At 56.6% G+C, this 11,864-nt stretch overlaps 3 protein-coding genes across 3 annotated transcripts; all 3 read right to left on the bottom strand.

Annotated features, from left to right (window-relative positions):
- Nucleotides 1-758: 758 nt before the first annotated feature.
- JKF63_05776 (uncharacterized protein) lies at nucleotides 759-2,318 on the bottom strand (the record flags this gene model as incomplete). The annotated part of the gene is made up of 1 exon (XM_067901730.1): nucleotides 759-2,318. One exon carries the CDS (start codon nucleotides 2,316-2,318, stop codon nucleotides 759-761), a length of 1,560 nt encoding a protein of 519 aa, XP_067757756.1.
- Nucleotides 2,319-4,107: 1,789 nt separating this feature from the next.
- Nucleotides 4,108-8,214, bottom strand: JKF63_05775 (uncharacterized protein; the record flags this gene model as incomplete). The annotated part of the gene is made up of 1 exon (XM_067901729.1): nucleotides 4,108-8,214. One exon carries the CDS (start codon nucleotides 8,212-8,214, stop codon nucleotides 4,108-4,110), a length of 4,107 nt encoding a protein of 1,368 aa, XP_067757755.1.
- A 2,240-nt stretch (nucleotides 8,215-10,454) lies between these two features.
- Nucleotides 10,455-11,660, bottom strand: JKF63_05774 (uncharacterized protein; the record flags this gene model as incomplete). Its single annotated transcript, XM_067901728.1, has 1 exon — nucleotides 10,455-11,660. One exon carries the CDS (start codon nucleotides 11,658-11,660, stop codon nucleotides 10,455-10,457), a length of 1,206 nt encoding a protein of 401 aa, XP_067757754.1.
- Between the last annotated feature and the right edge of the window lie 204 nt (nucleotides 11,661-11,864).

Genomic DNA, 11,864 nt, shown 5'->3' with positions numbered 1-11,864 from the left:
ATATATATTTACATAAATATGATCCAAAAAGGCTGGGGGTGAAAAAAAAAGCCTACTATGTTTACCCTCACTACCCCCGACTGCACTCCATCCCTGCCATGTCTTGAGGTCTCTCCCACTTTTGTGAGATCCAATTGGGGGGAGGGGGGAGGGGGGGAGGGGGTGTTCCCCCAACCCCGCCAAGTCACGCGAGAAGCACCAAATACACAGCCACGCAAGACACAAAAAATAGTCGGCACAACACTCGCACACACTTCAGCACCACCATCACACACTCAAGACTACAGAGGCAAGCGAACAGTGAAAAGACAAAGTGACGAAGAAACCGAAGTCGAGGAAGGCCAGTGGAGTTCGGGAGGGGGGAGGGGGAAGTGGTGTGAAGAACCAAAGCGAAAGAGTAGAGGATTCACAAGCATGGTTTTTAAAAAAAGGAGAAGCACGTATAAAGCAAAAGTGCAGTCGTGCGCATCGCTCATATATGGGCTGTGAAGAGGCCATATCATACGTGGGGGGGGGGGCAGAGTGAAAAAAAAAAGAGCACAACAATGATAAACGAGAGGGAAAGGAAGCACTGGTACAACCACAACACACACACACACAAAAAAAGTATCATATATACATTTTTTTTCTGTTCCTGCCCCACGTATAACGGCATCTATGAGTTCTCCCCCGCCTCGCTCCACTCCCCCCCCCCTCCCCTCCAACATACGGTGCCACACACACAGAGAGAGAGAGAGAGAGAGACAATGCACGCCCAACTAAGAGCCCTTCCTGCTGGGTGCAATAGGCTCCGGGGAGTCATTCAGCTTCAACCACACATTGGCACCGCGGTGCATGACACAAATACCTACAATGAACATGAGCGCCCCGACAAAGAAGCCGGTGCCCAATATCACAGAGGCCGTGCGCACCGCAGAGCAGCTGTGGACTTCTTTGCTCTGGACCATATAACTGTCACTGTATTTTGGCATCTCGATCGTGCTGGAGATCTTGTCAATGATAAAGTTGCAGCTCAGCAGCGGATGCACATATGACAGCGCGGTGCTCGCGTTCGCAGCAAAACCGGAAGCATCCACGACCAGAGTGGTGAGCCTCTTGGCCGGCAAGTTGGGAAACTCGTAGTCCACACATCGTGATGAGCAGGCAGACAACGTGCACTTCTCCAGATACTTCATGCCTGTCTGGTTTACACACATCGTGTTCGTCAGGATCGGCTTTGCATATGTCGCTGAGACGACGTCCACCACGTCAGCCAACGAATTGCATTGGGTCTTATCGGTGATGCCCTTTCCACACATGAAGATGTGCTCCATATTGGATCCAGGATATTCAATGTCATTGTCGCAGTACTGCAAGACCTGCCTGCACGCCTCCTGGGAGCTCTCCCGCTCTTGCTCTGCCACCTCAGCCCGCAGCGACTGGAAGTCGAACTGCTTCTCGCACAACGGCACCAAGTACCACTGGAAGATGCCGGGCGCACGCTTATACTGCAGGTTCACCTCGCCGCAGGCGGCGAACATCGCATAAATGATCAGTGTGAAGAGCACCGCAAAAAGTGAGAACGCGAGCGCGAAGACAAAGTAGATGCAACTCCAAAGAACTGGGCAACACCCACCACAACGGCAGCCCGCAAAGACAACGATGCAAAGCATCAGAAAAATACCTACACTACCAACGCAGAACACCACAATCTTCGCAATGTGGGCGTACTTGACAAAATCCTTACGAGCCGACTGCAAAGTGTTTGTCACCTCAGTGTTTACAACATCAAACGCAGAGAGGTCGATTGGCGGCGGTATTGGCGGGTCCGCGGTGTGATTTGTCAAGAGCTCCGTGATGTTCGACCGGGTCTCATTAAAGTACCGTAGGGTGCCGAACTCAGCGTCATCGAAAATGTTGGAGACGGACTTCTCGAGCAGGATAGCACCAAGCACTAGAAGTACACACACACCACACGTAATGATCACCGTAATCGAGATCCACATCCATAAAAAGCAGCGAGAAACATCGCGCTCCTGAACTGTTTTTGGCTTCCTACCACAGCCCCTGGCGCAGGTGCAGCACTGCCAGCAAAACATAAGTGGCAGCACAATGAGGGTGAAGAGAAAAATGAGCGCAGCGAAGCCGGGGTACAGGAAGTAGCGCCACTGAGACCGAAGGCGATCCGAGTTGCTCAAGCATTGCAGCAAATCGTTGCTCGCCGACGGTCCGTCCCATACCGTCTGGCATTCCAGCGACTGCTGCGCTGACACGGCCGTCGCCACCAGGCACGTGATGAGGGCGAGCGCTGCGCCCACGACATGCGCTGTTTTCAGCATTTTTTATTCAACTGGATAAAAGCCGCGGCCGCCACTCCTTTTTGTGTGTGTGTGTGTGTTTGTGGGGGGGGGGGGTATTGAAGGAGTACCGAAAGCCCCAATTCTAGGAAATGGGGGAAGGTGCGCGGTAGAGTGCTTGCTACGTTTTTGAAGAGAACGGGGTGGTCGGTCGCACGGTGGCAGGGTGTATCGTCCAGGAATGGGGCAGCACAATACACACACACACACACACACCAGCAATGAAAAAGCCTCCTGAGCAGCAATTCTGGGAAGCGATTAAAGCCGGGGGAGAGGGGGGGAGGGGGGGGAAGAGGGAAACAACGGATGAGAATGAAAAAGAAGCCCAGTAAACTTCAATCACAAACTGTTTCCAGCAACACGCTGATAAAGTGACGACAGCGTAGGTGGGTGGGGAGGGGGGGGGAGCGAAGGGGCGAAAAAAAGTGAGAAAAAAGGGAAGCGAATGCTGCACAGAACTACACGTCAGGACTCGGCAAGAACAAAATATGGATTCAAGGGAAATAGAGCGTCAGGGGGGGTTCAATAGCACACAGTACAGAAAAGCAGAGGTGCGTGGATAGGGAAAGTTGAAAACAGGAAGCAAATACACAGGAAATTTTCCTAAACGCGGTGTGCATATCAGCAAAACACAGATGCAAAAAAAAAAAGCAGAACGTCTCTCTGTGTGTGTATATATATATATACATATATATATATATATACATATATGTATATATATATGTCCCGTTGTCGTGGAAGCTTCCTTGTTGTTGTTGTTCTGTATTCTGGGTGATGCAAGACTGTACGTGAGCGTGCATGCAGGGGATTCAGTGGGAATAAGCAGGGAATGGAAATCATGGCGGAAAAAAAGAGAGGAAGTCGGAAGAAAGCGTTTGCATTTTTTGAGGAGTAGGGGGGCAATACAAAGGGGGAGGGGGACAGGGAAGAGGAGGATTCACGGCCCTCGTGGAGTCCAGCCAAAACGTGGCCACACACACACACATACACATACACACGTCATGAAACCACACAGCGTCCACATTAGCGTCTTTTCCGGCGAAAACGCGCTTTTGCCCCTACCGACTTACCGCCCCCCCCCGCTTGAGGGTCGGGAGGGAGGGGAGGGGAGGGGGGATGTACCCCCCCCCACATGTCTTCCCTGATTCCTCACGCTTCACCGAAGAATAAGGAAGAGGTAAGCGTGTGCGTGTGTGTTCGTGTATCGTGTGTGTAGAGTCGGGGGAGGGGGGGGAGAAGTCAGAGAGGAGATGTGGTCTCTCTCCCTCCCCTCCCCCACCCTCCGTTGACCTCCCTCCATCTCGCTAAGTGACACAGATTTATTTCTTTGGTAGGTTTTTTCATGTACAAAATGACTAAGGTGACACACCCAGGCCGGGTGGGAAAGGGGAGGAGGGGAAGCGAAAACAGCGCTACTTTCGCTCCCCCGAGGGCTATACATCCGCAGCCAAATACGGCTGCTTGCTCGGCTGTCCTCCTCACAGATCCATGTAACACAAAAAGAGGGAAGGAGCTCTCGAGAGCCAATATTTGGGTGGGAGGAAAGGGGGGAGGGGAGGGGGGGGTGCACTTACTGATGCTTCACAACGAGGCTTACTCCCTGGACTTGGCATGCGGGGCGCATCCACACTCCTGTGCAGGGGAGGGGGGGGGTTGGTATACACGCGGTGTGCATGCCCCGTGAGTATCAAGGTTTCAGTCTAGTATACATATGTCAGTCTCACGCCAGGTTGGGGGGGGGGGGGGCGAGGGCCTTCACCCCACACCATTCCTACTCTTTTTTGTGGCACAGTAGTGGGCACATTTCGCTGAGCGTCGTTTCCGCCCACTGAATCGCGATTCTGCAGAGCCTGGCGTCATCCCCGGCTGCAGCCACTGTCGCTGAGGCGACGGCGTCAGCGTCTGCAACGCGAAGGAAAATGGAGAGGACAATGGTGTTCAAGTCTTCGAGACTCAGACCAACCGCGGCGCTGTTCAGAGTAGTGCTAGCCGCCCTCGGTGACGCCACCGCTTCTCGTCCCTCAAAATCCAATTGAGACTCTATGGGGTCGGTGTGCGCTCGGTGCACCGCGGGCTCCTGTGAAACGCCACAAGCCTTCAACAATGGCCAAGCACGACGCAGTGCCGAGAGCCAGAAGGTACTACTTGGTCTCTCCATCTCCGCCTGATTACCGTCCGCGGGCGATATGGACAACAAGCGATATCGCGAAGCCATCGAGCGTACGGCAGCCACTGTCGTTGTGGAGGAGGGTGGGCTCAGCAATGCAGCCGCCATGACCAGCAGTGGAAGCGCTGGCTGCACGACCGGCGCCTCTGGAGGCGGCGATGTGACATCGGTAACGTCGCTGTCTGTTAGTGGTGGTAGCAATGCATCCACCACCCCCTCTGCATACCACGTCTGGTTGAGGGGTATAGCTGCATAAACAGAAAGGACGCGGCCGCACAGGAAGTGCACCGCTGCCTCCGCGGCCGCACTGCTGCCGGCAGTACACGAGTAACCGCCTCTGTCCATCGCCGGCGTTAACGTCCACGACTCCGGTTGACCGGCGCCGGCGATGGAAGTGCTGACCGATAAAGGGGCGGGTTCATTCGGCGAAGGGGCCGTCAGCCCCTGCTGGGGTCGGGCATGCCGTTGAGCTCCCTTCGAGTCCCAGCTCTCTGCCCTTTCCCTGGCAACTGCTGCTGATTGGAGCGGGTGCAGCAATCGCTGGCGCACTGTTCGCTCATCGTATGGCACCAGCTGCACCAGCAGTGAAGTTGAGGGAATGCTGAAAAGGAGTTTGCACCATGCGTCGGTCAGGGCAGGCGCAGAGGTTTGGTCGACGGACTTGGCCGCCAAACCCAGTGCTAACTGTAGCTGCCAGGACGAGGCATTGTCGAACGTCAAGAGGCACTCCGCAGCAGCGGCATCGATGGTGGAGCGCCAGGTGTGAGAAGCGGTCTCTGTACAATCGCCGCGTACATCGGCACTGGCCCTCCGTGGCACTGCACCGTGGAAGAATGGGTGATCGAGGAGAGCGATGCACAAACGTAGAACCATCAAGCGGCACTCCCACGTGTTGGGGGCATGTGTTTTCCACCAAGGTATCGACGGCTCGCCCGCGGTGTCGTTCAGGGAGGGTAGAACATGGGAGAATAAATCAAGCGCGGCCGCAACAGTGTCCTCTTCAGCCGTCCCATTCGGCGATGCGTCACGCGGCAACCATCGTTCACTGTACTCTATGGTGAGGCCCACGCCGATGGTGAGCAGATCCACGTCGGTGGACGATAAGCAGGCTATCGCACCCCTCCGCACACACGTGGCGAGCAGCCCCTTTGCGTCAGCAAACAACGTCGCACCATAATCCGTTACACGGGGGTACTCTGCAACCGCATGAAGGAACACAAGCCAGTAAGTGCGTTGCAGATGCAGCGCCAGTGGAGGAGGGGCAGAAGGATTAGCATCGCATATCGTCACGCTGTGTGGAATTTTGTCAGCGCAAGACTTCGACGCTGCGTCCCCGTCATGGTCAGGCACGGTAGGCGCGGACCCCAACAGGGCGCGTGCCAACGTACCAGAGAGGAACTGAACAAAGGCCTTCTCAGCCTCGCCATCGATGATCTCAGTGTCGGCGGAGGCGTGATGAGTCTTACGTGTAGTCGGTACGAACGACGCACTCACGACACGTGCAACGGCCTCGCGGACTGCCACGGTGCCGTGACGGAGGAGAAACGGCTTGGTGATGCGCAGCACGTAACGCTCTAGCAAGTAGGCTGCTGTGCGTACATCGAGCTGGCGCGCAACATGATAGAGAAACCCGAAGGCACAAGCAAGCGGCAAGCCGTCACGGGTGTCAATGATGGCACGTGGGCGACCCAGCGGTGCCGACCCAGCGTAAGAGGCGTCACAGGATCCGACGGCCAGAGAAGCCGCACGTTGTGTCGCTGTAAGAGGAGCCTCGTCAAGGCCTTGTCGACGTCGCGTGCTGCCGTTGCTGTTCGCAGACGCGGCGGAGTCCCCTGCACCACCGAGGGGACCACTCGAGGCGGCAGTGCTGCGGCGCCTTGTAACGGTCTCCGCACACGACTCAATCCTAGCTGTGCAAGGACTCTCCCCCTCTGGCTGAGCATCATCAACCTCGCAGGACACGGTGACGCTTTGCGATACGTGAAGCAGTCGGACTTCAGCCGCCTTGCGGGTGAACGCGAATGCCAAGGACTCGATGAGGTACGCGTACTCCTCTGGGTCCCTCTGAAGAATGGCCACAATGCCGTCGACGTGCTGGGTAAGCGCCTGCCAACAAGCCTGGACGCATGAGGGGGAAAATTCGTCTTGGTGAGCAAGCAGGTGGCTTAGTACGTTATCCAGCACCTCGCTGCTTCCATCCTCAACGCAGCAATCAAAGAGCCTCTGCAGTTGTTTGTGCGCGCTCAGCACATCGGCGAGGATTTCGCCCAGGGCTGGCCGCAGAGAGTAGTTGTGCTTCGCAAAGTGTTCACGCGACAACTCCGCTGCACGCTCTTGCAAATCCCAACCAGTGCTGCGTTGCGCCAGCGCGGCTTGTATGGAGGCCGTTTGAACGGTGACACGTAGTTTGGGCATCAAGCGTGGCCCCCCAGTTCCACCACTGCCATTGACACCGCCAACGAGCTCGGACTTTGGGGGTGGGTCGCCGGTAGCAGCAGCCGTGTTGTAGAGCGGCTTGTCCTCGATAACCGTAAGGTGATTCTTGGACGATGACGCTGGGGCGCCCCGCCGGGTCCTGGATCCCGCTTCCCCTTGCTTGCCCTTCTTCACGTTTGCGGAGCCGGTAGTCCCCTTCGCCGCTCCTGTCGACGTCAGTGAATCTGGTTGGCGATAGAATCGGCCACGGTACAGTGTCGCGAGAGAGACCGTCGCGGGAACGTCCTTGTTTGCCGGCAACGCGACATTGCCGGGCAGCGGCGGCGATAACGAGGACGGTGATGATGTCCATGTCGAGGTGCCGCTCCGTGTGCGCGATGGGTTGCCCCTGATGGCGCCGTCCGCTTCTCCTTGAAGTTTCTGCACCACAGCGTGCTGCTGAAGAATGCACTTGTTTTGTTGTCGCTGGAGAATTTCGTCTGATGTATACTTGGGGCGATCCAGCACGACGTCTTTTCGACTGCCGCTGGCAGTGTGGACGAGGGTGCTGGCGGTATGTCGGGCGTAGCGTGGATACGCCTGCAGCGCATTCGCCCCCCCGGCGAGTTCGTCGTTGTCGATGAGTGCCAGGCGATGTTGCAGGGCGCGTGTCGACAGGCCACGAGAGTCAGCTCCAAATGCCTCCGACTCATCCGCCATAGCGTCTTGTATGGCAGAGCTCAGCGCGTCGGCGGCTGCACCACCCCTGCCTGCACCATTCAGCAGCACTGCGCTCGTAGGAGAGAGAGCCGTCCCTGTTTCGTTGGAAATCTCCCCTTCCAGGGAGGGGTCGAATATTCTATTTGACTTCCCATCCGCGACCCTCAACAGCATCGCGGTAGAAGCGCAATTCTGCGGCTGCACATAGGCGTTCTTGCTCGTCCCAACCGCATCTAGGCCTCGCATCGACAGCTTGTGAGAGGTGAAGTGCTCATAGAGGTACTCCAGCACCGTGAGTGCCGCGTTTGGCTCCCGTCGCAGCACCGCATCAATCAGCGGTTGCGTCACACTCTTGCAGCCCACCTGCTGCAGCGCACGGTATACCTGTGACCAGACATCACACTTTGTGGCAGAGGCAACGCCATTGGGAAGTCGGTGAAGGTCCAGGTACTTGGTACCGGTATAGTGCGCAACAATCTCTGCTGCCAAATGACCGGTAGCCAAGTCGCGCTTCGGGTTCTGTATCGGTGCAGAGAGATCCAGGGATTGAACCCACTTGATCACCTCTCGCTGCATTTCTGTCTAGGAGGGTGGAGCGGGGGGGGGGGGGAGGGCAACGGGAGAGAAGTGCCGCTTGACGATAAAAACGAACGAGCAGGTCGTTAATACGGAAGGAGAGAGAGAGGGGGGGAGGGGGTAAAGGTAAGGGGATCAGTAAGAGAGCAAGTGGTGTGTAGAGGGGAGGGGGGGGAGGCCAGAGTGGGACAGGGCGGACTGATGCCGAGACCAACGCCACACATCAGCGTGTGTTTTCCTTCAAAGATAAAACCGAATCCCGCACCACCCCTTCCCTCATAGGGGCAGTGTTGCCTCAAAGGAAGGAGGGGGAGTGAAGTCAGCTCGGCCCACTTGGGGTCGATAGAGGTACATCAAAGGCAAAAACACCTCGGAAAGGATCAACGGCCAATGACATCAACGAAGGGGATGTGTGTGGGGGGGGGGGGGCAGAGCGGGGCATGGCTGCGCCCTCAGTGTAGACGTCCCTTCGAATCTCATGTGCGTTTGTGCTCGCATCTGCAACCGGAAGCATTTAAGTTTTTTTAGGTGTTAAACAGGGGGAATGCAAGCGATACGAAATAACCACTATATATATATATATATATATATGCATGGGTGAGCGGAGGTAGGTAACGTGGCCACGCTTCCCCACGGACACAAACCCATGAAGGTCGCAAGGAAGATTGGTGTGGGTGTAGGTGTCCGTGCAGGTGGACGGAAGCCTTTTCCCTCCCTCCCTCCTCTGACAGCCCCCTCCCTCTTTCCTGGAGAGGGGAACAAGCTGTCGAGACGTTTTCAGAAATGGGAGGTGGACGGTGCAGCGGATTTAGAAGATGTGGAACAGAAACAACCAAAGCCGAGACCCCCAGGGAAATCTTCCTTTCCACACCCCGCCCATTCATGGAGGACAACGACTCCGGCCCTACATCCTCTCAAAGGCCAGCCAAACGGGAGACGCCACAAAACCCCAAGCTGGTCACTCACACACACACACACACACACAAAACCTGGCTACGCACGTCACCCCTTCCCCCCAATCACCACCACCGACAGCAGCAGCGATGCATCGCTCCCTGAGCACTCTTACGCTGCAGGCATCCCTCCCTCTCACCAGAACACTACCGGGAGTTGCGGATGGCCACGGACAGGAGTGATGGACAGGCGGCCTGGACTAGCCGCAGAAGGGGAGAGACAAAGAGTAAAGTGCTCCCCCCCCACACACACCTCACCACCATCGCCACCACCACGCCCACGGATACGCCAAGCGGAGGCGTCGCCCGTTGTCAGGGGAAATTCCGATCCATGCATTTTCCTTCGACCAAAAAAAAACGTGCAGAAACGGCTAAGGGCATACCACTGCCTCTGTCTCTACCGCAAGACAGGACAACAACGCCCACCCACCCACCCACCCACCCCCTTTTGTCAAAGAACAGACCGCGTGCCTTCAAGTGCCATCATGCGATTGAAGGAATTTCACTCCTCCCCCCCTCCCCCCCTTCCCCCGCTGTCGTCGTCGTCGTTTCTGCGCATGAGGCCGGTGCCATCAGAATGGCACCACAGACTTTGGAGGGGGAGGGGGGGGGGGGTTACACGACGTGATCCCCCCTGGGTCGCCATCCAGGGGTCGGTTCGAGACCGAGGGCAGGGTTTCCTGTCGTGCAAGTCACACGGGGGGGGGGTTCTACGTGCACGCCAGTTGATGCTCAATCGGGGCAGCTTGGCGGCAGCAGCAGGGAAGGGAAGAAGGAGGAGGGGGATCAAGAAAACGTAAAGCCCATGGGTAAACACACGGGCCAGCGCATAACATTGTTAGTTCCAAATACAAGAAAAAATAATCTTGTTGCATTGTCGACACTGCTCGTACTCGATCGCGCTAAGACCTTTTAAAGGGCCGCCTCTCTCTCCAGCACAGCTCCAGCCCCGAACCGCCGGCCGATATCACCACGTACGCAACCGTACCTGAAGGCAAGCTAGAGACTATAACCCCCCTCCCCTCCCCCCAGCACACACACAGTAACCCACACCACTGTGGAAATGCAAGACCCTGGCAGTACAGCGAGGTCGCCCACATCAGCGAATACGGCAGACGAGCAACAGATACAAAAAAAGGGGGGGAGGGGAGTATGGAACGGAGAGAGCCACGACGAGCATCAACACGTCAGCACACACTCCTCAGTAGAGCCCCCGCTTACCGCTACTCTCGTGTGTAGCTCGCCCCCCCCCCTCTTTTATCTCGTGGGTTCCGTCTCCAGCAGTTCTTAGATTTTGATCTCGCTCGGATCCTCAGCAGGGATCACTAAACCCCATTCCTTCAGCTGTTTTTGATAAAAGGGTATGCCATCCTTCCAGTCTGTGAGCAACTCTACCCCCTCCAGGGTGCACACCATTGTATGCTCAAACTGCGCGGTGCGCTTGCCATCCTTCGTCGCACTTGTCCAGTTGTCTGGCCACGTCACATCCTGCCAGGTGCCGAGGTTGATCATCGGCTCAATTGTGAAGACGTGCCCAGGTTTTATGAGACCGGGGCTCTTGTTGTCTTTGTAGTGGCACACACTCGGCGCTGTGTGGAAGAGTTTGCCCACGCCGTGCCCGGTGTATGCGCGCACCACACTGCAGCCCGACTTCACCGCCCGCGCCTCGATCGCGTCGCCAATGTAGCGATACAATTCATCAGGCTTCACGGCGTTAATGCCGGCCATCATGCAAGCGTACGCCGTGTGCACCACCCTCACGCTCTCGTCGTCCGGTTTGCCGACAAACACTGTTTCGTTCAAGTCTCCGTGGAACCCATCGAGGTAGCAGGAGACGTCGATGTTGACAATGTCACCGCTCTCCAGGGGGCGGTTATCAGGGATACCGTGGCAGATTATCTCGTTGACGCTGGTGCACACAGACTTGGGGAAGTTGTAGTAGTTCAGTGGCGATGGATACATCCCGCGCTCGATCGTGGCCTCGTGAACAATGCGGTCAATCTCGTCTGTCGTGATTCCTGGCCTCACCGCCGCACACGCAATATCCAACACCTCGCGCGAAAGCGCGTTAACACGTTTGATCTTGAGGATATCAGAGCTTCGGCGTAGCTCTACATTGTTGTAGTCCTCATGCAAGTTCTTCAGGTTGTACGCAATCACGCGGTGACTGCCGCGGTCCTTCTCCTCCGACTCGGACACACCGTCGTTTCGGCTCGCGTAGTCAGGCCGTGCGATCTCCTTTGGCACGGCACGGCGAGGCGTTATTTTGCCCGGGCGAAGCGCGCCTGTGAAGTTGAACATCCGCTCGTCTACCTCCGTCATTGTGGGGATTGTGGCGGGAAGGTTTTTCGTCTCGGAGTGCTTCAATTTGTGTGTTCCCCAATGAGCCTTGAAGCAATCTTGGGTGCAGAAAAAGCTCGGCGGCAGACCGAGCTTCTTGCAGGATGGGCACTGCAAGCCGGCATCACCAGCGCCGCAGCCCTCGCACGGCATTACGGAATACGCCACGGGGTGGAAAAAAAAAAGGAGTTGAAGCTGAAATGAACAGAGGGAATCGAAGTAAACAGATGATCGGAGGGGAGGGGAGGGGTTGATGATGGCGGTGTGAGCGGTATCGTTGCCCAAGTGTGCGTGTGTGATTCCCCGCTCTGCGACCCTCGGTCCGGATTCTGCAATGGTGGAGGTGGCTGCCTATTG

The sequence above is a fragment of the Porcisia hertigi genome, chromosome 19 (genome assembly GCF_017918235.1).
Source record: "Porcisia hertigi strain C119 chromosome 19, whole genome shotgun sequence".
NCBI lineage: Eukaryota > Euglenozoa > Kinetoplastea > Trypanosomatida > Trypanosomatidae > Porcisia > Porcisia hertigi.
The sequence above is the reverse complement of the archived record's forward strand: the minus strand, read 5'-3'. Positions and strand labels throughout refer to the sequence as shown.